Source organism: Lactuca saligna, chromosome 5 (genome assembly GCF_052625555.1).
Source record: "Lactuca saligna cultivar CGN05327 chromosome 5, ASM5262555v1, whole genome shotgun sequence".
Classification (NCBI taxonomy): Eukaryota; Viridiplantae; Streptophyta; class Magnoliopsida; order Asterales; family Asteraceae; genus Lactuca; species Lactuca saligna.
In genome coordinates this window covers 279969661-279996064 of record NC_136421.1, presented here as the reverse complement: position 1 = coordinate 279996064, position 26404 = coordinate 279969661, and the positions used below count along the sequence as shown (strand labels likewise).

Genomic DNA, 26404 nt, shown 5'->3' with positions numbered 1-26404 from the left:
AGTTATGATTTTTCTAAGTTTTAGCTTAGCAGTAGACAGCTAAATACTCGAATTTAAGATCGAGAGAAATTTAGCCGACACAACCTAAACGAGAACCGAAGGTCTCGTCAATAGTAGTACAACGGTAAAAAGACTGACAAAAACGGACGTCGGATGAAGAAGTTATGAATTTTTAACGGATTTTCCTGTCCCGGTCTGTTAAAAATAATAATATTAAAATTAAAGTCAAAATTAGCCAACAAAGTCTAAACGAAAGTTGTAGAGCATGATTTTAGCTACGTGTGCATATAAAGAACATCAAAAATGGAGCTCGTATGCGAAAGTTATGGATTTTAGAAGTTCGGGGCTCAAAATTCGGAAATTTTCGCATGAACAGTAACCGGACACATCAGCTTGCACGAAGCTGCTGCGTCACCGAGGACGTGGCCAAATCCGGACTAGACGCATGTCGCAACTCCCTTGGACCGAATCCTCGGCCAATTAGAAGCCGCCCCGTGTCCGAACCTCGCAGGGACACGTCCGACCCTCGTAGCCGCCTCCGTGTCTCGCGTCGCTGATGCCACACGCCTCCTTCCCTCGCAGCCACACCTCCCTTCCGTGTCCGAGCTTCGCAAGCAGCTGCGTGGAAGCTTCTCAGCCACGGAGACCTCGGCCTCGCACCCTATAAATAGGGGGGCTGCGAGATCTCCCGACTACTTTTGAAAAGTTGTCATTTTACACCCCTAAACATATATTTTGACTATTTTGACTTCCCCCGAAGTCCCGGTATCATTTTTAAAGCCCGGAATACGTCCCGAAGTACCCAAAAACCTGGAAAATTTTATCTTTTCGGTTTTGAAGCTCCAACTCTCGCAGATCCCAGTTTCTCAATAAAACTCCCGGTTTTATCAGAAACGATCATTTTAAGGAACAAATTGCTGCCCGATTATCATCAAATCAAGTGAGTGTAGTCACTTTCATCTTACACATAGATATGAAGTATTTTCTATAAAATACGTGTTGTGTGTAATTATATTGATTGTTTATTTGAGATGATTGTTGAATACAATGTTTTATACAAGTTATAAATTGTATATGTATTTTATTTACAAATATGTTGGGTAGAACATGGGTAGACAAAATAGTTGATGTGTGTTAAAATGATGAGAGGCCTCGATGTTGTTGTTGTTCCAGTCATCTAGCGGAGTATGGATGACGACCACGTACTCTTCTAGACAGTCCAGTGGAACGCTAGCAGGCTCGCAACCTGTAGGTGTTGTGAACGATGTGTTCACCGGTGTACTCCATCCCCCTCATGTTTGCCTTTAGGACATTTATTGTTGAGGAACCCCCTTAGCAGTAATGTCCATCCCGATGATAAAATCCTTAGACTAGGTCCCTTGTATAGGTGTTAGGGACGTAAAGTGAGGATAACGGGAATGGGTAATCAGGGTTATTGTTGGTTGTTGAAATTAATAAATTTATTGTTGATCGATGAAATTAATAAATTTATTATTATTTGTGGGTTGAAAACCCTATATGCTCACCAGGCTCCCAAACCTGACCCACTCAGCTTTCTGTTTTACAGGTAGTGGACTCAGAGCATACTTATGATGATGATGAGGGACTTTTGGATTATAGGCCATTAGTTGTAAATAACTGTTGTAAGGCTTATAATGTATTGTTTATACTTATGTACTGTATCGAACATGACATCCCAAGTCTTTTAATGAAATACATTTCTAAGGAAATGCTTTTGATAAATCTTTATCATATTATTGTTTTGGGACAAATTCCGCATTCTTTTATTAAAAGGTTACTCTGATTTTGAAATAAAGTATAAACAAAACCGGTCTTTTCTGGCCGTGAAATTGGGGATGTCACAGTTCTTAAATGCCAAACACATCAAACTACAACAAGAGGTAATTCTATAACTTGTTTTATGATTCATATGTCATATTGTATGATAGATTAGGCTTCATGCTTTGGAAAAATTGTTTTCATGTATAACTAGAGAAAAATTTAGATCCAAAGCATTAGGGTTGCATGTGCACCATAAGGTTGTTATAGTGCTCAAAACACATCAGTATAGTGAGAATACTCACCTCGCAAAGTAAAGCATTGTATCCCACGCTTGAGATGTTGGTCTAAAATTCACCTACATATATCACATTCATCTCTACTTAACAGTTATATAAAATGTTGAGTTAACTCCTCTATTAAATCTCAGAAAGGGTGAAAGACCATTTTACCCCTCCATGTTCTCCAAAGTCCACAACTTGACCCAACCCTAAAAGTCAATGGGTGTCAATACTCAAGTTAACAATCCATGTTTACTCAACTCGCCAAGTACAACTCATGAACTCGTCGAGTCCCTCAGAACTCAGTAAATCGCAAAAACCCGAGTCAACTCGCTGAGTTGCTAGGAAACTCGTCGAGTCCATGCGGCGTCCAGAAGACCGGGAAAACCCCAACTACTCATCGAGTTACCCCATTAACTCGTCGAGTTCACTCTGAATCCAAAGATGGGTAAACCCCTCTCAACTCGTCAAGTTGTCTCACTAACTTGCCGAGTCTGTAATGCATCCAGTCCATCGGGGTAAACCCCAACCGACTCGTCGAGTTGGCTCATGCACTCGTCGAGTTCCTCTAGAAAAATCCTCATTCAAACGATTCTAAGCAGAACAAAAGTCCCAAATTATAGATCTAGCATCCCAAGGCCGAAATACCACGTAAAGCTGCAAGCTTTACGCCCATGCATGGCATCAAGGGCTCAAAATCCCAAAATACAACTCTATAGAAGGTTTAGTGTATGGAAGCTTGCCAATAACTTGATAAAGCTTGGACCTTTGGACTCATGGGACCTCATATTGATCAGATCTGGAGTCTCAACTCCATGACCAGCTCAAACGACTCAAAACCAAAGTATGGATGAGAAAAAGGCCCTAAAACTCCATAGAAAGAGATCCAACAAAAGGAATGATCAAGGTGGTAACTTTTTACCTTCAAACAGAAACTAGGAATGAATGAACACCTGATCCAAGAGCTCCCTCACGTCCCAATCCTTTTGCTCCTCGCTCTTCTTCCAAAAATGCACCAAAATACACAATATTAGCCTCTCTTTCTCTCTGTGACATCCCCAATTTCTCGGCCAGAAAAGCACGATTTGTTTATGTTTTGTTTTATAAATCAGAGTAATCGTTTAAAGAAAACGGTTGCGGAATTTGTTCCCAAAACAAGATATGATAAAAACTTATCAAAGCATTTCTCAAAAAGAATGTATTTTCATTAAATAATAAAACCTCGGGATGTCATGTTCTGATACAGACACATAAGCATAAACAGAACGTACATTCATTTACTCTAGTGATTTACATCTCCTTTAATCTTTTAGTGCAAAGCAGCTTCGTATCGATACCTGTGATACAATTAAACTGAGTGGGTCAGGCTTGGGAGCATGGTGAGCATATAGGGTTTTCAACCCACAATAATATAATTATTATATTCAATTGTCAAACAATCAACCCAATTACCCATCCCCAATATCTTCTTTTAATCTTCCTAAAAGACATTATCCTAAGGGTCATCTCCTATATCATATTTACCGCTCATCTCCTTACATCTTATATCCTTATATGCTTGTTCCTAAGAACTTTTCCTAAGGATCATCGCCTACTTTGCATAGACAATACTAATTCGGGGATCACTCCCTCCATATATGTCTAGTAAGGGTTAGGGTATCATCGCATGATTACGCAGCCACAACATCGCTTGGACTTATGAATCATAATAAGGGTTAGACTATCATCGCATGAATACGTAGAAACAACATCGCCTGGACTCGTAATTCATAGTAAGGGTTAGTTTATCATCGCATGAATATGTAGCCACAACATCGCCTGGACTCGTAATTCATAGTAAGGGTTAGAGTATCATCGCATGAATATGTAGCCACAACATCGCCTGGACTCGTAATTCATCACCTACAAGTTATGAGTCTGCTGGTGTTTCCACGGGGTCATCTAGAATAGTATGTGGTCGCCATCTATACTCTGGTAGATGACTATCGCCAAATTGCCACATTGCTGGTCAAGGTTATGGTATCTCCTCTCATCTCACATCACATATTTATCATCACCTATCTATCATCACCTAATTATCATCACCTATTTCTCATCACCTAATTATCATCACCTATTTCTCATCACCTAATTATCATCACACATCATCTAATTCATCTACCCATGTTCTACCCAACATATGTGTAGATATAAAATACATATACATATTAACTCATTTAACACCTATATAAAACATCCATTCCACACTCATCTCAAATAAACAACAATATATAAACACATAGCCCATATTTCATAGCAAATACTTAATATATATATATATATATATATATATATATATATATATATATATATATATGTTAGAAGAAAGTGATCACATACTCACCCAAAACATATACTTAATACATTCAAACAATACTTGTATTAAAATCGTGTTATGGATGTTCTCGCGGGCAGAGCTTCGGCTCGGAAACTCTTTTCTTCTCGGGATCTTCGGAAATCGGGACTCGTTTTGGGTCTCGGGGTGATACCTGGGCTTCGGGGGTTAAAATTGCACGTAAAACAATGTAATATGGGAGAGAGATGAGAGAATGAGCAACCAAACCCGACTGGCCCTTCAAACCTATTCATAGGGCAAAACTGGCCCTTTCCACATCGTGGAACCTTTTGCCACGTTGTGGGCTTGGTCGTCATCTCAAGTTGCATCTGGGGGACTCCCAGAGGTGTCAGAAGGCTTGCCACATCGTGGCACTACTTGCCACGTTGTGGTCTCTGACAGTTTTGGGGTTTCGCGCCCCAAACTTCAGAAATTCATAACTTTCGCATACGAACTCCGTTTTCGACGTTCTTTATATCGACGCGAAGGTGAGATTATGCTCTACAACTCTCATTTAGAATCCATTGGCTAATTTTGACTTTATTTTTAATATATTATAAATATATTACTTATATATTATCTTTAGTAGGCCGGGACAGGAAAACTCCGTTCGAAATTCATAACTCCTTCATCTGAACTCCATTTTTGTCCGTCTTTCCGTCGTTGCACTAGTATCGATGAGATCTTCAATTCTCATTTAGATCACTAAGGATAGATATCTATCTACCTTAAATTCACTATTTACGTCACGCTGGGTCGTGCCGGTTCTGTCGCGAAACTTCGACATGTCATAACTTCTTCGTTATAACTCGGATTTTGGCGTTCTTTATATACACGGAAACCTTGTGACATATACTATAAATTGGTTAAGATTAATCCTTATAATTAATCTTCCATAAAAAAGTCATTTTTGATGCTTATCGTCTCTAATTTGACTAGCCCGGATCTACGGGCGTTACAATTATCTCCCCCTTAGGATGATTACGTCCAGAAATCATCAACAAAATAGGATTCGTATACTGACTCCATACGTTATCTCTCCATCCTAAATCATAACTATAAGTTATATCTTTCCTGGAATGAGTATCTAACTCTTGGACTTCTCGATAGCAGGTAGTGCTCAATCCTGCATCAGCTCTTCGTACTATGTTGTACTTTCAATTGTAACCTTTGAGTTACAAAATAAATACTTATTATGACTCCTTCTTCTTCTTAGGATACGTACTTTCCTTTATCTATTGTAACAGACCGATGGGTCATGTTCTAATAACCTCTCATCGTATGATGCAATGCTTAGAGTCAAGTCTCTTAGAGTCAAATTCCAGAATGGATTATACCTTCCTTCATATTCTAACGTGATATAATCACATTTTTGTATGTAGCATTTCTAGCTACAAGCTTCCTTAACAACGAGCGTGATGCTATCAATCGCATTGATTTCAATTTTTTGACTTAGGTTAGATGTTACATCGAACTTGGTTCTATGAACCACGTAACAAACTCATCGTAGTCGAACTCAATTTGTCATGACTGCTAGGGTCAGAATAACAACCCTCTTACTAATCATTACCGAAACAATGGTAATGACATACATGAATAAAATGGAATCAATTACTAGTTTCTTGGTAACGTTGCGACTTTCCCTGATCCAAGCATGAGTCATGTGCTTCCAGTAGTATAGATCTCTACTACTATTCACACCTACTCATACTTGTACCAAGTATTTTCCCTCAGTCAACCAAGTCACCATACGAAATCACACAATCACATCAGATAATAAAACCAGGGTTTATATTTAATCTTAAAACGATTACACAAAAGTTCAAGTGCACCCTATACTATGCCTCTAATAGGCTACATCATAAGTTACTATTCGCATTGCTACTTCATAACTTGATCCTTGGATATAAAGTCCTCATCCTTGATTCGCTTCGTCGAGGATCATGTGGAATGCCCTTGGCTGTGGCGGTGCGTTTTTCTTTGCAGCTTTGTCCTTCTTTGGGCAGTTCTTCGAAATATAACCACCATCTCCACATTCATAACACTTTCTATTGTCGAACGTACAATCTCTGGAATAGTGACCTGTCCTACCACACTTATAACAGGTCACTTCTCCATCACATCTTCTGAAGTGATTCTTCTTGCACTTTTCACACCACTTGGTTTCATCTCTTCCTCCTTCGAACTTCTTCAAACTAGACTTCGATAATTTTCTCTTTTCGTCGGATCTTAGGGATCCCATAAACTTTCTTTTCTCACCAACTACAACCATGTTGGTGGTTCTTGTTGGATTAGTGTCTAAGTCCATAACTATTTTGGTATGTACTTGACCCGATGGTGCATGGTCCTTTTGGGTTGCCTTCACCAAAGCAACTTGATTGGAGAAATAAATAAAGAGAGAAAGGTTATTATGATTTATTAATATGTTATAAGAATAATATATTAAAGGAGAAGTCATATTTGTTTAATTAATATTGGTCAATAATTAATTAAGAATTAATTTTGTGATCAAGTGTAATTAATTAAACTAGAGGGGCTGATTTGTAATTATGTGATAGTTACAAAATAAGGTAAGGATTATCTTAAATGTAGGGTGAACGAATTTGAGGTGATAAGGCCTTAGAATTCGACTATGATAAGGATTCAAGGATTATCTTATGGGTTGCTTTGTGGATAAGCAACTAGATAAGGATAATGACTGAAACCCTATCTCTACACCTATATAAATACCCCTTGGCTCATGAATTCGTGTATCCCTTCCCAAGGAGTCCTAAGGACGAATTCTAACCTCTCTCTTCTCTCTTTATACCTTCTCCATTTGCTCTTGGTGTTTGTAAGCCATTAGAGGAGTGACACTTGTGACTCTAAGCATTCCAAAGTCATTACAAGGACATTTGGGATTGTTATTGCTACATAACAATCAAGGTATGATCTTAAACCTAATTACATATTAATATGATTACTTGAATGCTAGAATTAGGGTTTATAGTCTTGGATTCAAAGCATGTACAATAGAGAAACCTAGATCCAAGCATTAGGGTTTGTATGAGCACATAGGATGTCTTATGACCAAAACCCATCAGTGGTATCAGAGCCTAGGATGGTTTCAATTGTATTGATGCATTGTATATCTAAAAAATTCGATTTTTGATGTTTTAGAGGCTGGACTCGCCGAGTCCAAGCTTGACTCGACGAGTCAACTCGTCAGATAATGCTTATCTCGGGATTTCTTGCTGTTTTTGCATATGGATAGTTACCTTATCATGTTAGATCAATATTAATCCGATTATATGATATATTTGACTATATTTTTGATCTAAATGAATATATTTATCAATTAATAAGATAATTGTTTCCTTATAAGATAATTGATTAATTATTTTGAGTAAAATGATAAATTGTTTTGCAGAAATCATTAAATAAATCAAATATGGATAATTATGAGATTAAATGTTAATTTGAATTATTTGTTATTTGATCCTTGTTGTTATGAAAAGTTTCATATTTTCCCCTTTAGGTTTTATAGTTTAGATTTGAACCCAAAAGTTTTGAAGTTTTGAAATTTAAATAGTTAAAACCCTAATGTTTTGAAAAAGGTTTCAAAACTTGCCCTCAAGTTTTGGAATTTAAAAGTTGATTAAAAGTTAATTAGGAATGTTAAATTCTAAAACCCTAGTAATGTTTTGAAAAGTTCAAATACACCCTTATGGTTTTATTAATTAATTAAGGAGTATAATTAAAAGAGACTTAATCAATCCATAAGAGTTTAGGTTAACCATTTAATTGAATTAAAAGGGTAATTGTTAAAGTTAACCACATAGTATTTTAAAAGTATAAAATGCACCCTATACTATATATATAACATTAAAAGTCTAACATTATATATATATATATATATATATATATATATATATATATATATATATATATGTATGAGTAAAATTCAGTCTTACCGTTAGTAGGCCTCATTCACGAAGCTGGTCTATAAGGGGTGTTTAAGGAAATTGCCTATAAAATGGCGATTGAATGGGTATCCACTCTTACCCACCGCACTCTTAACTAGTGGAGGGTCGTTAGCCAAACGGGTAGGATAGGACAAAACCTTCCATTATAAGTATAACGAAACACAAAGTAACTAAATGTTTTTCTAATTCCCAATCTTAGTTACTTAGGCAAAAGTGAATTGATGCAATTCCATGAAATTACACTTTGTGCCCTTGCGAAGACGTTAGTGGAGCGTGTGTGGTTTACTGGCACACTAAATGGTTCTAAGCAAAGGTAGCAAAGGGTGACTCAATGTTTGTCATAGCTCGGTGGAGCGTGTGTGGTTTACCGGCACATCGAATAGGTGACTATAACATGTGAGGGCACCATGTAAGTTTGCATGCTTATTCACACCCGCTTTGTGATCCTCAATGAATCTCAAAGGATCTAGGAGTTTTCATAGATTTAAAACTTAAATTTCTTTTTCGTGGTGGAAATTAGTGAATCGTAATTCACTTACCTTTAAATATTCTGCAATTAGGGTTACGGCATCCCTCTCCCGAGTTGTAGAATATTGTGTTGGGTCCTAGCCTTAGTATTTCATTTGGGTGATTTACTAAGGACTCAATCTATCAACTAACTTGAATTCGTTTTTCTCCCGTTTTGTAGATGTCAAAGTTCGACAACTATGGTCTTCCCAAATCCCGTGGAACAAGCATTCCACATGAAGATGATATTCCACGATTCGATCGAGGAACAAGAGATCATGCTTCACTTCCTCCTCCTCCTCCAATTATTCTCCCTAACCCACAAGATTGTAAAATTGAAAGGTTCAATGTCACTCAAGCCCTTTTGGCAAGTAAACATAAAGAAGGAAAGCCGGTGTGTGCACACGTCTTAGGGATGAAGTCACACATTGATAGGTTAAGAATGATGGGATCCGTTGTCGGTGAAGAGATGGCTCTTGATTGGGTTCTTCAGTCACTTCCTAACTTGTATAGTGAGTTCGTAAGAGAGTACTATATGATGAACCACGACGTGACCCTTATTGATCTCACCTATATGCTTATTGCTGCTGAATCAGCAATGGTTTGGCGCAATAGAAAAGCAAAGTTGATTGGTGAATCTACCTTCAAGACCTCTATGGATATAGACAATGGCAATGAAAGACATGCAATGATCGAAAATTTTGATCACAAGAGAACGACGATGTCTGAAGTAGTTCCATGTGTTGCTCCAAAAGAGTCAATTTGCTTTTATTGCCAAGAGAAGGGGAATTGGAGATGAAGTTACCCTATTTACCTAAGAGATCTAAGAGATGGGAGAGTCAAAAGTATGACTACGCTTCAGGTAAAATCCACTATCTAACTCCGTTAAGTTCCTATTCATTGATTCTTAATACATGATGTGATAAGATTGCATTTGAATGTTTTGAAGTATCGGTGAAAAGAAAGGAAGCTTGATAAGAGAGCAAGATGAATCTAATCACAAGAGATGGATCTTGATCACATGGACTTGAAGATTGGATTTTGAGATTAGATAGTTATGATAGAGCTGTTATAAATTTTCCTTTTACATAGCTTTCAATAGATTTTGCATTGTAAGGACAAATGTTTTTCCGTTGCTTTTATAAATAAAATAAATTTTGTTTGACTTGTTTATTTATTTGTTTACTTCCTTGCAATGAAATCGTTATGATAATTGATGTTTGCATATTTCTACAATGAATGGATATGATTCTTAGTTATGTTATTTATGGAAATGTCGAGAATTTACCAAATAGGGAGAGTTTCTCATCGCCCAAGTTTCAATTGGACAGAAACTTGGAATCATGCAACTTGGTTGCACGATGAATGAGAAATTTCATATTTTGGAAATTAGACTAATTCATTGACAAAGTGTCAAGTGAAGGACTAGGAGATCGAGTACACAAAGTTGTGTGTTGATCAATTTCACCATAAGAGTAACAAAGATATTCGTCATGATTTACTAAAGGTTTGGTAAATATGCTTATACTTACAAAGATTAAGTGTAATTCTGAATTGATTGAAAATGTTTAAATCAATAGCAGAACGAATAAGAAGAGTCAAGTAGGCAGAAAGATAAAAGTTTCTCCATTCTAAGAAGAAGGGAGAGTACCTTTTATGCTTTATGATAGGTCTTAATGATTAAGAACCATATCTCAATTGATCCTCTAAGTGAGTCTTAGTACAATTGTATGTTTAAGAAGAGGAATCAAGGATTGAAGAAATGGTTAGATCAAGAAGTCTATCATACTTCGTTCCAATAACAAGTCTTTAAAGTTAAGATTGTGACAATGAGTGAAAAATATTAAAGGTTCATAACATTCATCAAATGTGGAAAGTTGTGATGTCTTGGATAAGACAAAGGCCAACTAGGACCAATTTATGAAGTGTTTTGATAAAAGCTACACTAACTCTTGAATATTTGGTTGTCAACAAATGTTTATTGACAAGAGAATCTTATATGTCAAGGAGTCAGTGGGAGTCTTATTGGTCTGGAAAGGTTTCAAGAACAAATCAAATAAACCTTATCGATCATCACTAGCACACGAGTTGAGGTTTACAACCTATCGTGATGACATTATTTTGTTTTTGTGTTGTTTCCATTTGAGTTAATTATGCATGTGAGTTCTATAAGTTCTCATTTTGAACGCATAAAAGGCAAGGCACCTTAATTGATAGGAAAAGGTGAGCTGCTTAACTACTTGGAAGACGTGGTGGACAGTTGTGCTACCATAAGGCAAGAAATCAAGATTAAGAAAGTTCGGTCCATATGAGTTTGAATTTGTCGTAAACTTTGGTTTTAACAAATTCACATGGATAGGAACAAATACACCATTTAAATCTAAGTGTCATAAGATTTCCTCCTTCATGAAAATGATTGTGAGGAAATGCTTTCACTAAGAAAGATTTTAAGAATATAGTGATTGTAAAATTGCATTCTCGAATTCGATCATGGTTACGGTATCCCTTTCCATAATTTGAATTGTGAGGTTTGGCAATTAGTCTTAATTGTTAAGACACACATATGAACTATGTAAGGCAACGGTGTATAAGTTCAAGAAGCCTTGATAAAAGATTATCAAAGCACTAAGTATTAGAAACATGGACTTAAGAAATTCAATAGGTATTGTCTTTCTGGAAGTTAAGATGTTTATGAATACATGTCGAAGCTAGTGGGAGCATAAGTGTTATGTTTTATAGTAATCATCATGATAGTGGGAGCATAAAAGTTATGATTGTATGATTATTATGGAAAGTATTACAAGTTGGCAATATTAATTATAGAAAAACAAGAGTTATACCTTGCAAAGTAGTAAGGGTTGTAAAGTTGTTTTGCTATAATTAAGGGAGAGAATATTATGCTTCATTTCAAATCTAAAGGATTAGGTTGTGAAACATTAATAGATTTAGTCAAAGGTACATAGTGTGTTCTTAAAATTTCGATTATGATTACGGCATTCCTGTTCAAAATTCGAATTTTGAGAACATAGCAAATAAAACATTGTGCATCGTGTCCCATACGCTTCGGGTATAGGATCGATTACAAATGCTTTAATGTTTGACCATTCTTAAATTTTCCAAATGTCTAGCGCATTTAGAGGGAAAAAGGACTAGAATCGGTTTTCACTAAAATAATTAAACAACTATCAAAGAACAATCCAAAGTTCGACGAGGATTGGTTGCTTGTAAGTAGTTGGAAGCATGGTATTGGATGGACCATATTGACATTATTATGAATAGATAAGATTCTATTAAGAATAAGTTGTCATATGGAAAATATGGAAGCCTGTCCATATTGGGAAGTAAATCTATGACTAGATTAGAAACTTTTATGCAAAAGGATGTTCAAAGGAATGTACTTTAAGTGAGAGACATAATATCTAAGGAATTGTCTTGTAACAATCTCCGATAAAAGATTTTGTAACATCATTAGCAATAGTCTTTGTGACTTTGGTGCAGTGACATTACGAAAGGATCGTTGCATAAAGTGTTAGAATCTAGCATATTCTATAAGTAGCAAGAATTTGATATTCTTACACTTATGAAAAAGGATTTGGAGTTGTAAAATGAGAATGATTGGAAATGTCTTCAATTTGTCTATTTCACAAAAGTAAGAACCATAGGTAAATATTGTGTGCATGCTAGGAGCATGGGACAAGTGTTGGAATTCAAGTAAGAAGTTGATTACCCGAAACGACAAATAATGAGTAATCAATATGGTGATAAATAAAAGGTGTTTTATTTATACTCAAAGGTTTGAGGCCATATGGGATTAGTATTATTCTTGTGTTTCACATTTTCATGTTTTGACTTCCAGAATAATTGAATTTATTAAGAATAATCGAATTATTCAAACGGGCCACAATCATTCATATGTTGGAAGTAGATATGAATGAAGACTGTCGTGAATTGGTGTGTGGATTGTCTAGAAGAGTATTAGACATAAGCAAACATTTGCTGCAACGTTCATGAGTGCTTATGAATATGAATTTGAGCATTGGATTAAACCCACGCTCACTTGGATCACTCCATGAATTGTATCACGATTGATTAGTGAGACAATAACATCTTATATTCTTGAAACCGAGATGTGTGAGTTGTATCTTGCGAATCGGTTGCACATTGATAATATGTAAACGCACTAGTAACTTGGTGTTATAAAACATATTGTTGTGTGTGATTTGGTTAGTGAGTGCAAGCAAGCATTGTATCAAAGTTTATCCGTTCCTTTTATTCAAAGAATAAAAGCGATATCTTTTGGGCCCCTCGATGGTTTAGTGATGACAAACGTAAATGCTCGGCCGGGCTAGGGCTAATTTGATTTGTTCAATTAGTCAGTCGTCATAAATCGGAAATCGAGATATAGTACAAACAGAATGATTAGAAATCATATCTCAGACGATATCTAGATTGGAGGAATATATGATCCCTTATCTAAGGACACGCGTATCTGATATGATCAGAGTTGACAGCGGCTTTGGAAAGCTACGATTGCAAATCAGGATCTGAAGTCATACGCATAATAGTTATTAGACTTATCTAAGTGGGAGACTGTTGGATTAGTGTCTAAGTCCATAACTATTTTGGTATGTACTTGACCCGATGGTGCATGGTCCTTTTGGGTTGCCTTCACCAAAGCAACTTAATAAAGAGAGAAAGGTTATTATGATTTATTAATATGTTATAAGAATAATATATTAAAGGAGAAATCATATTTGTTTAATTAATATTGGTCAATAATTAATTAAGAATTAATTTTGTGATCAAGTATAATTAATTAAACTAGAGGGGCTGATTTGTAATTATGTGATAGTTACAAAATAAGGTAAGGATTATCTTAAATGTAGGGTGAACGAATTTGAGGTGATAAGGCCTTAGAATTCGACTATGATAAGGATTCAAGGATTATCTTATGGGTTGCTTTGTGGATAAGCAACTAGATGAGGATAATGACTGAAACCCTATCTCTACACCTATATAAACACCCCTTGGCTCATGAATTCGTGTATCCCTTCCCAAGGAGTCCTAAGGACGAATTCTAACCTCTCTACTCTCTCTTTATACCTTCTCCATTTGCTCTTGGTGTTTGTAAGCCATTAGAGGAGTGACACTTGTGACTCTAAGCATTCCAAAGTCATTACAAGGAGATTTAGGATTGTTATTGCTACATAACAATCAAGGTATGATCTTAAACCTAATTACATATTAATATGATTACTTGAATGCTAGAATTAGGGTTTATAGTCTTGGATTCAAAGCATGTACAATAGAGAAACCTAGATCCAAGCATTAGGGTTTGTATGAGCACATAGGATGTCTTATGACCAAAACCCATCAGTTCTTCCCTTGATCATGTCCTCAACAGACTTGGCATCCTAGATAACTGCCTCCAGAGTAGGTGCCTGGCGTACTGGCACTGTGTACTCCCATAGAAGTCCCTTTGCGTATCGGTCTACCTTTGTCAGCTCATCTGGGACGATGCGCAAAGCAAATTCCATTTTGTCTATAAAGGAATTAGTGTATTCATCCACTGACATGCTGTCTTTCTTCAATATCAGAAATTTGTTCTCTAACTCTAGCAGGTTTTGGGCCGAGCAGAACTTGCGCTTGAATTGCACCAAGAACTCTACCCAAGACAGTTGTAGTGGCTCGTTGGGGCTTAGGGTCTTCCCCAGAGTGTTACACCAGTGAACAACGCCACCTCTGAACCGACGCACTGCAAATATAGTTTGTAATTTGCCCTTGCAACCACACGTCATGAAGGCTAGCTCCATTTCCGATATCCAATCCATAACTCCAATCGGATCCTCCTTTCTAGTGAAGGTCGATGGTTTGCAAGTGAGAAAATCTTTATACTTGCATCCTATTCCATCATTCCTTCCATTCTGGTTGTTTTGCCTAACTATCGGTGGGTTGGCTTGACCAACAGATCCACTGAAGTTTCCACCTTCCGAATGCCCTTCATTCACTGCGGGCTCTTCCACTTGAATTAACAGTTCTTCACGATTCTGTTGAAGCAGACGTCTCGTTTCATCCATCTGACGATCCAACATCTTCTGGATCATTAATTGTACACCAGCCATTGTTATCGGCTCAGGTGCTGCTGCTATGACAAGTATTTGCTCAATCACTGGTGGTTGATTCCTGTTTTCATCAGCATTTCCAACTCCACTTCTTGTTCTCACCATTTTTGATCTATACACTGAATAAGGTGAAATTATATCCTTATTCACGATAGATATTCAAATCACCCTTATCACTCCGAAACGTTTACATGCTAGTTCTAATTTCGTAGCCAAGCGCTTAAAATCCTACACACATAAGGTTTCCAGATCCGGTCGACAACAGACCATAGATCCGAACAAATAATATCATATATGGAAACATATAACATTTATCACATAAAAGCATATTAGGCAACATTCCTAAAATAAACTAGTACTTGTGTCAATTTAGGTGTACTGGCTAACATATTTTAGACACACTCCTCACAAACATTACTTAGCATTCTAAGTTTAAGTCTAGAAATTTCCTACAAATTCCTAGTTCGCTTAAACTAAGGCTCTTATACCAACTGTGACATCCCCAATTTCTCGGCCAGAAAAGAACGATTTGTTTATGCTTTGTTTTATAAATCAGAGTAATCGTTTAACGAAAACGGTTGCGGAATTTGTTCCCAAAACAAGATATAATAAAAACTTATCAAAACATTTTTCAAAGAGAATGTATTTTCATTAAATAATAAAACCTCGGGATGTCATGTTCTGATACAGACACATAATCATAAACAGAACGTACATTCATTTACTCTAGTGATTTACATCTCCTTTAATCTTTTAGTGCAAAGCAGCTTCGTATCGATACCTGTGATACAATTAAACTGAGTGGGTCAGGCTTGGGAGCCTGGTGAGCATATAGGGTTTTCAACCCACAATAATATAATTATTATATTCAATTGTCAAACAATCAACCCAATTACCCATCCCCAATATCTTCTTTTAATCTTCCTAAAAGACATTATCCTAAGGGTCATCTCCTATATCATATTTACCGCTCATCTCCTTACATCTTATATCCTTATATGCTTGTTCCTAAGAACTTTTCCTAAGGATCATCGCCTACTTTGCATAGACAATACTAATTCGGGGATCACTCCCTCCATATATGTCTAGTAAGGGTTAGGGTATCATCGCATGATTACGCAGCCACAACATCGCCTGGACTCGTAAATCATAATAAGGGTTAGACTATCATCGCATGAATACGTAGCCACAACATCGCCTGGACTCGTAATTCATAGTAAGGGTTAGAGTATCATCGCATGAATATGTAGCCACAAAGTCGCCTAGACTCGTAATTCATCACCTACAGGTTATCATCCTGCTGGTGTTTCCACGGGGTCATCTAGAATAGTCTGTGGTCGCCATCTATACTCTGGTAGATGACTACATCGCCAAATTGTCACATTGTCGGTCAAGGTTATGGTATATCCTTGCATCTCACATCACCTATTTATCATCACCTATCTATCATCACCTATTTCTCATCACCTAATTATCATCACCTAATTATCGTCACCTATTTCTCATCGCCTAATTATCATCACACATCATCTAATTCATCTACTCATGTTATACCCAACATATGTGTAGATATAAAATACATATACATATTAACTCATTTAACACCTATATAAAACATCCATTCCACACTCATCTCAAATAAACAACAATATATAAACACATAGCCCATATTTCATATCAAATACATAATATATATATATATATATATACATATATATATATATATACATATATATATATATATATATATATATATATATATATATATATTAGAAGAAAGTGATCACATACTCACCCAAAACATATACTTAATACATTCAAACAATACTTATATTAAAATCGTGTTATGAAAGGGACTATACACTCACGCATATAAACTACTTTATATTATACACATAGCACGTATTTTATAAAATACTATATCTATGTGTAAGATGAAAGTGACTATACACTCACTTGATCAGAAGATGATCGGACAACACTACGACTTGTAGAAGTAGTATTCTTTGGAGAAACCGGGATCACTTCACACACCGGGTTTCTCGCGGGCAGAGCTTCGGCTCGGAAACTCTTTTCTTCTCGGGATCTTCGGAATTCGGGACTCGCTTCGGGTCTCGGGGTGATACCGGGGCTTCGGGGGTTAAAATTGCATGTAAAACGATGTAATATGGGAGAGAGATGAGAGAATGAGCAACCAAACTTGGCTGGCCCTTCAAACCTATTTATAGGGCAAAACTGGCCCTTTCCACGTCGTGGAACCTTTTGCCACGTCGTGGGCTTGGTTGTCACTGCATGCATCATCTCAAGTTGCATCTGGGGGACTCCCGGAGGTGTCAGAAAGTTTGCCAAGTCATGGCACTGCTTGCCACGTCGTGGTCTCTGACAGTTTTGGGGTTTTGCGCCCCGAACTTCAGAAATTCATAACTTTCGCATACGAACTCCGTTTTCGAGTTCTTTATATCGACGCGAAGGTAAGATTATGCTCTACAACTCTCGTTTAGACTCCATTGGCTCATTTTGACTTTATTTTTAATATATTATAAATATATTACTTATATATTATCTTTAGTAGGCCGGGACAGGAAAACTCCGTTCGAAATTCATAACTCCTTCATCTGAACTCCGTTTTTGTCCGTCTTTCCGTCGTTGCACTAGTATCGATGAGATCTTCAATTCTCATTTAGATCACTAAGGATAGATATCTATCTACCTTAAATTCACTATTTACGTCGCCCTGGGTCGCGTTGGGTCGTGTCGGTTCTGTCGCGAAACTTCGACATGTCATAACTTCTTCGTTATAACTCAGATTTTAGCATTCTTTATATGCACGGAAACCTTGTGACATATACTACAACTTGGTTAAGATTAATCCTTTTAATTAATCTTCCATCAAAAAGTCATTTTTGATGCTTATCGTCTCTAATTTGACCAGCCCGGATCTATGGGCGTTACACTCTCATCCACAAATATAGCTCGATTATGGTTTCTCTCAGAGTATTAGGATGATCAGGGGGCGAAATGAAGGCATAAGGTTCTTTAAATAGGGTGCAAGCCCTAAAATTAGGGTTTTCTCAACACAGACTCAACTCGTCGAGTCCATCCCCTTCAACTCGACGAGTATATCAACTTCTACACAACGAGTTGGGGCCAACCAACTCGTTGAGTAGGTCCTTCAATTTGCATAAAATCCTCAAGTTCTACATCCAGGAAATCGGGGTGTTACACTTTCGTCGTCAAAAAATAGGCTATAAAGCTAAAAATAAGTTTCGTGAAAATGATTGTGAAACTTATAATATTTTGCATCTCTAACAATAACTCTTATGACCCATCCGAAGCATGGCCAAACTTACTAGTTTATATAAAAGTATGCAAATGAAATCTATAAATAAAAGACATTAAACTTTATATATATATATATATATATATATATATATATATATATATATATATATATATATATATATATATGTGTGTGTGTGTGTATTTTAACATATTATATGACTTGCTATTTGAACGAACGAATCGTTAACGAATCTTATTGCAATCTTTGAAAGAAAAACTAATTGTACAAAGAAAAAAACCAAATGGAAACTAATCACTCCCTCCGCATGTCATGACTATTAGTATTATATTGTCTTAAACGAAATTCAAATAAACACAAAACCGACTGACAAAATTGTCCAACTAATATGAAATTCATATTTTTTTAATAACAACTATCTTTCATTTTTTATCCAATATAGTTACACACCTCTATTTTTACCCATACAAATTTATAACATTTCCTTTACATAACAATAGTAACAATAATTATGATTTTTCTCAAAGCGAATTAACTGCCAAAAAGAAACACTTCATAGTCACCGGTTATAATAACTTGTACATTAATGGTAAATGGTATTTGTCAATACATTGCATATTTTAAAATAACATGTTTCCAAAAAGAAATTATTTAATCGATTAGCAACTGTCAAATAAAAACTAATCGTTGAAAAAACTATTCACCCCCTCGTAATCCTCGCCGTTGCATCGCACAAATACAAGAATTAAAGAATTTGTTCTCAAATGGTCATACTTTTATCTAAATTTATTCTCCCTCAATATGAGTAGCTTTACAATCTTTGAGTGTAACCTCATGATCTTCATTGTGATTTTCTTCGTTGAATAAACTCTCATCACTAAAACAAAACGAAACAAAAAAATGTAACAAATTCTACAAGCTAGGAAGAGAGCACCATATCTACTTTTAATAAGAGGGAAATACAAATACAAAAAGTATAATATATCTTCATTACTTTTACCAATCTATGCAACAATTAACCATTAATTTATGTCCTTTTGTGTAAATCTGATAAAAATGAAAGACAAAATAATAAATGTGTCTATATAAATAGTTTTAAAAAAATGATAGTTTGTCTTGTATTAATGGTTAGAAATGAGGAAGGCATGTTACAAAGATGTGAGAGTTGTTGCAACTTAAAATGGTGAATAAAAGATAGAATGTTTTGATAATTTAATTTATTAAAATATTAATTAAGCATTGAAAGGAATTCATTCAAACCTTTGTTCGTTTGTCTCTTTGAATTGGAATTTTTCTTCATGTGGTATATCATTGAGTAGAAGCGATTTGAAATCATCACATACTGAAGCATGTAAGGTCTGAAACGGTTGAGGCTTGACATCAAAGCAATTGCCAGACGACGGCGGCGGCGAATCATGTACGGCGGCCCATGATTGGACCGGCACCACCACATTATCATCTCCCCAACCTGTAGTATCCTGTTTCCCTGAAACATATTGATCGTGATCTTTTTGTTCATGTTGTGGTAAAGGTATGTTGTCTAGGTCAAGATCTAAACTATTTCGACGATGAAGACGATCAACGGAAGAATGAGAATCATCGCACAAATGTGCGTCGACGTCTGGATTGTTAACGAGATGAATATCGCAATCGACCTCATCGAGAAGGATCTGATCATGATTAAATTGTGGTTGGGTTTGTGTCTGGTTCTGCACAGCAAGTGTCCGGAAATATGCGAGCTGTTGAAGAACGATTTCAAGCTCGGTTCGTGAGATTTCGATTTGACGATGGAGTTCCCGGATGATTCGGTAGCATCCACCCACAGGGTCTTGAGCACGAACGTCGGATTGGTAGATAATTGTGCGCATGGCTTCGTCTTTCTGTGGTTGATCCAGGTGACGAATAATCTTCGTGATGTTGCTTACACCGAATAGTTTATGAGCGTTTTGGAACTGACGTTGCCGATCGTGGGGGAAGTAAGGAGCGAGAATACAGTCTGGGGCACATTTCCGGCGTTGGTAACGGCAGGCGGCGCAGGCTTGGATGGTGGAGTTAGAACGGGTGGTGGTGGTGGTGGTGGTTGTGGTGGGTGAGGGGAGGAGGCGGTGGTGGATGATTTTATTGTTGCTAGGGTTGTGGTTGTTGTTATGGTTGGTCATAATGTTTTAAGGGAAATGAAATAAAAATGGAAAATGCAGTGCAGAGCGTCTCCACCGGGGATGGTGGAGGGGAATGGTGGTGTTTAATTTGTAATAGCGAAGAAAACGAGAGGAGGAGAAATGGAATAGGTGGCGGTTATGGTGGTTATGGTGGTTACAGTGAGTGGCCGAGGGTGTGAGAGTGATGGTAGTACATGGAGGGGTACCTGGCCACGTGGCTTTAGTTCTTTTTATGGAAATTACGTGTGTGGTTAGAAGAAAAGGTTGTGTTATTTGGACGAAAATATTCGTAAAGCTTTCTCGAAAGGGTAACGAAAGAGATTCGAAATGAACAATACAAACGTGGCAATCAAAAACTAGGTCTAATATGAATTTGTAGTTTTTCCCCTCTCACTTTCATTAAAGTTTCAATATGTTTCTTTATTTTTTCATCTCCATACTATATTTTGTGTTCTTATTTTACATTTTGTTTTCTTATATTATATTAAGAAACATAATAATAATATATAAAATTACTTTGTCAAAAAGATAACTTCTACGATATTAACATGAAACCATTTTTTTTTAAAATTAAACTCAAATGATAATCAAGTTACTAGTTTTGGATTTTTAATTTATTTTAGAGTAAATTACACGCATGATCCCTATTGTTTAGGATAATTTGTACGTTTGGTCCCAAACTTTTTTTTTTAAAACTCGGATCATCCCTATAGTTTGATTTTGTTGTGTCGTTGGTCTCTGATTGATGTAGAAAGACTGTTATGCCCTTATGCATTTCTTTTTTAATTTTATGATATTTTTTAATCATTTAAAAAAACAGAAATCCAAATTCCCCACCCATAAATTGGTCTAACTATAACCTTCACTTTTCCTTTCCCCCTTTCTTCTTCATTGTGTCTCCTCCCTCTTTATACCCGGTCTCCTTCGTCACCACCGCTCTCATCCCCTTTTAAAGAAATCTGGTACACATGCTTCAACTTAGATGAAGAGCAAACTCACACCCATCTGCCTCACTTCTCCTTTATAACAACCCAAATTTAGAAAGATGTAACTTTTAGACAATATTGACAAAAAAGGGAAAATTGGTCATTTATAAGAAAAGGATGAGAATATGAAGTTGTAACTTCATGATAATGACCAAGACAAATTTAAAACACTATAAGAGGTTAGATGGATTGAGTTCTAGAGAAATAATGCATGAGAAATGCATTTTTGGCCAACAGGGTAAAATTGATATTTTTATGCTTTTTAGGCTAACTTCTTAACCTAATAGATTAAGATCAGAATTAAGTCAGTGAGATATGACTTAACAGACATGTAGATCTTATTTCCACCTTCGTGTGGATATAAAGATCATCAAAAACGGATAAGAAACAAAGGAGATATTAACTTTTGAAGATGGGATAAAAATGCCTAATGATGGAATGATATCAGCAATGTACTTTGTTGATTGCCACATCTCACGACCTGAGCAAGATAGGCTCATGATGTGAGCATGATCAGAACATAAAAAATAAAAAATAAAAAAAAGATTTGTGAACGTTTGATTCCGAACCTAAACACCTAAACACACCCCCAACTGCAAAAAACACATACTTAAGCCCTAGGGGTTGATTTTTTGAAGGGGTAACTTGATTTAAGCTTCAATTTGGTGAATCAAGGTAAGAATCACCATCTCTAATACATTATATTTGGATTGTTGGCAAGATTTTTCATAATTGCGTTGAAAACCTATGTAACACCCTATTTCGAATCGTTACCCATTTGGGCGTGGGTGATGAAATGTAAATGGTGTGGGCATTCGGAATTGGTTTTGGTGCCAAGGGGGCATTTTGGGTAATTTGGAAACGGGCCTTTATGGAATTTGGATTTTTTTTTCGGGAACTTTAAGTCAAGTATGAGTTGATAATAGTGTTGAGCTTCTCGATACCTCTTCATGGATATAAGGATGGTCAGAATCGGAGTTGTATTGAGAAAGTTATGGCCTTCAGAATGAATTAGGGTTTGGGGGAAAAACCTGGTATGTAAGGCGTACCATGCGAGTATGCAGGGGATATTGATGCGAAAGGAGTTACGTCATTCGTAATGAGGAGTACGCGTAGCGTAGTGCGAAGCTGGGATCGGGGTGCGGGACCTCATACACTGGGCGTACGAGGGTTGGTTTGAAACCCTAATTTTTAGGGATGTACCCTATATAAGCTTAATGTTACTCCATTTTGTTCATTTCTAAGCCATCCTCCATACCCTAAAAACCCTAAATTGACCTTGTAACCTCTTGGTGGTTTTCTTGCGCTCTTAGAAGGTTTTTGGTGCATAATTTACCCTTGGGAAGTGTAACACCCGTAGATCCAGACTAGTCAATTTAGAGATAATAGGGGTCGGAAACGAATTTTCAACAAAAGATTATATAGAATAAATAATCTTAACCAAGTTGTAGAATGTGTCTCAAGGGTTCCGTACATATAAAGAGCGCCGAAATCCGAGTTATAACGAAGAAGTTATGACTCGTCGAAGTTTAGCGACGAAACCGACACGGTACCGCGAAGACATAAATAGTGAATTTATGATAGAGCTTCTTTTAGCCTTAGTAATCTAAATCAAAGTCGTAGAATATGTTAACCTGAGAGCGTTCATAAAAAGAACGCCCAAATCTGACTTCTTATGAGGAAGTTATGATTTTTCGAAGTTTCAGCTTAGTGGTGTACAGCCTGAAGTTCGAGTATTAGATCGAGCGGTTTTTAGCCGACACAACCTAAACGAGAATCGAAGATCTCGTTATTACTAGCATAACGATAAAAAAAACAGACGTAAAATGGACATCGGATGAAGAAGTTATGAGATTTTAACGGACCAATCTTGTCCCGGCCTGTTAAAAATATAACTTTAAAAATAAAGTCAAAATTAGCCGAGCGGGTCTAAATGAAAGTTGTAGACTACGTCTCCACCTACGCGTGGATATAAAGAACGTCAAAAACGGAGATCGTATGAACGCGTTACAGATTATAATAGCATATTTACGTATTAAAATAAAGTATAAATCATATATACGTACACACACACACACACACACACACACACACATATATATATATATATATATATATATACATATGTATATATCATTAGAAAGGTATCGACGATGCGGTCATTATAAGACTAATGTTGAGTTCTTTCAACATTAGTTTAGTACAAATATCGTTAAATCCATTTAAAATAGTATTATAGAGGGGTGTTTAGTTGTTTATATAACTAAAAGGTTATTAAGTAATTATGGAGGATAGTTTTTGAAAATTCAATTAGTATAAATAAGAGCCTTGGGCTCTCATATTTCTTGCACCATTCTCTTGATTCAAGAGTCTTTCTCTCCTTATCCCCCGAGCATTTCGGTCCCTCGTGATTCGACTTCTCTTTTTGTAGTTTTTAGTATAGTAAGGTGAGTGCTGAAGCGCTGCACGAATCTTTCTTAGAAAGATTCAGCGATGAAGTTCTGCCCCTGCAGAGCCCCGACTCCTAGCTAAAACCCCCTTGTAAGTAATTTATGCCTACCCTATTTTAATATAGCTTATATTTAAAATTAATATTGTTATTATGAACTTCTAATAAATATTTGAGTTATTATTATGACTTATATAAGTGTCGTTATAATATCTTTTTAACTACTCAGGGTACGGGGAATCTGGTTTAAAGGGCCACATAGGGTTGTTGGATTTCAGAAGTGCTATACGCCAAAATGGTCCTGCCCTCCGGTGTTTTATGTCTGGCCCCTATTTGTACATAGTCGTTGGAAAGTATTGTTTAAACACTTATATAATACTAATAATAATAATAAGACTAATAATTAGTCACGGTAAATATTAGACTAAAATCTAGTGGTAATAATACTAGGTTTCGTCGAAAGAAATTATTTTAAAGTAAACGAAGCGTTTTTCGAGGTACCGAGTCACCACCTTCTCAGGTGAGTGCATAGTTACTTTCAACTTACACATAAATATGAAGTATTTTATATAAACAACGTGCTACGTGTGTATATTATTTGTATACTTGCTGTCTATGCTGGATGAACGATTTTATACATGTTTTAAATGATTTAAACTGTATATATATTTTATATCTACGATAATGTTGGAGTAAAACATGGGTAGATGTAATAGATGAAATATGAGTTTGATGATGAGTTGAGAGGTGTTATAGACCACGAGGTGAGGGTGAGAGGTGGACGATGTGAGAAGTCTTTTCCCAAACGATGGCCCCGTCATTCAGCAGAGTATGGATGACAACCACGGACTATTCTAGACAGTCCAGTGGAACACTAGCAGACTCGCAACCTGTAGGTGTTGTGAACGATGTGTTTACCCGGTGTACTCTAAACCTTGGCGACCATGAATACTTGGTGCCTAAACCTCGGCGATCATGCAGACTTGATGCCTAAACCCTGTCGACTATGTAGACTTAGTGCATGTTGTGTAAACCTTGGCGATCATGAAAACTTGATGCCTAACCCCTGACGACTATGCAGACTTAGTGCCTGTTGTGTAAACCGTGGCAACGATGGACTTTGTTACGATTCCTTAGGATGAACCTTAGGAATAAATGGATGAGGAATAGTTGATTCTTAGGGTAGATCCTTAAGAATAAGGAAGATAATGGGGATGGGTAATTGGGTTGATCGCTTAATTATTTAAACATAAGAATTATATTGTTGTGGGTTGAAAACCCTATGTACTCACCAGGTTTCCCAACCTGACCCACTCAGTTTATTTATATCACAAGTGTTGTTATGAAGTCACATTACACTAAGAAATGAAGGAGATATAAATCACCTAGTGATAATAAATGTAAGTTTTGTTTATGCTTATGTTTTATATTGACAATGACATCCCAAATGTTTTAAAATGAATAAAAATACTTTTCTTTGGAAATGCTTTGATAACGTATTTATCATGTTTTACTGGGAACAAATTCCGCAACATTTTTAGTAAAAGAGGTACTCTGATTTTTATAAAGCATAAACAAAATCGGTCTTTTCTGGCCGTAAAAATGGGGATATCACAGGAAGGAAAGAAGAGAAGTTTAAAGTTGCTTGGCTTGGTGGAGAGACTTTGGATCCAGAATCATCACCTTGTAGGGAAGATTTTTAAGGTATCAAGTTTTCATCTTGGCTTGTGTATGATTAGATCTCTTCATGGCTAGTTTATTGTGATTTTGGTCTCCTTTTTGGGTCTATGGATGAGTTGGGTTGTTTAAGGGTTCATCCTTCCAAATCTGAGTTTGTTTTGGTATACTTGAGAATAAAGGTGCAAGCTTTATGTGTTTTATGGAGTCATGCATGAACTAAGTCAACCATTAAGTCCCTTTTAAGCTTAGGAGCTTCTTTTAGCCATGTGTGAACGTAAAGTTGGCAACTTTACTTGATAATCTGTCTCAAGGAGGTCAAATATGTGTTTTGTAAACCTTGTCTTAATGGATTAAGTGAAAATCAAGTTTGGTATGAATAAGAGTGAGTACGTTGGACATACAAGCAGGTACGCTTAATGTACAAGCTTTCAAGTGAGTACATTGCGCGTACGTGCCATTACACCCCGCGTACTCTGCCTAAGTAGGCTTGGATTGCTTGGGGCTTTTGTTGGGCCATCTATAATCAAGTGTTTAGATTGGGGAAAGTTAATGGGCTTTAGAGTAAGGCCCATGTAAAGGTTCGAGCCCAATTTGGAAAATTGGGCCTTAGATGTTTATTTTGGATTTTGGGCCTTTAGTCATCTAGTTTGGGCCTTAGCTTTGGGCCAAGCTTGAGGAAGGGTGAAAAGGTCTTTTACCCTAATTTGGATTCATAATATGAGTCATAGGCTAGATGTTGATGGGTTGTCATTGTATTATTTGATAGCACGTGGATTTTAGCATATCTATGGTCAGAGATTA

General features: G+C 36.5%; 1 protein-coding gene across 1 annotated transcript; it reads right to left on the bottom strand.

Annotated features, from left to right (window-relative positions):
- Positions 1-18930: 18930 nt before the first annotated feature.
- Positions 18931-20662, bottom strand: LOC144998020 (LOB domain-containing protein 22-like). The gene is made up of 2 exons (XM_078957860.1): positions 19590-20662; positions 18931-19206 (listed from the first exon to the last, which is right to left on the bottom strand). The coding sequence occupies exons 1-2, from the start codon at positions 20486-20488 to the stop codon at positions 19116-19118; spliced, it is 990 nt and encodes a 329-aa protein (XP_078813986.1). The 5' UTR covers positions 20489-20662; the 3' UTR covers positions 18931-19115.
- Between the last annotated feature and the right edge of the window lie 5742 nt (positions 20663-26404).

Excerpts from the sequence above, each read along its gene's own strand:
- LOC144998020 (XM_078957860.1), bottom strand. The coding sequence starts at position 20,488 with ATGACCAACCATAACAACAACCACAACCCTAGCAACAATAAAATCATC. Across the intron at positions 19,207-19,589 it reads AAAGAGACAAACGAACAAAG|TGATGAGAGTTTATTCAACG; the intron begins GTTTGAATGAAT and ends GTTTTGTTTTAG.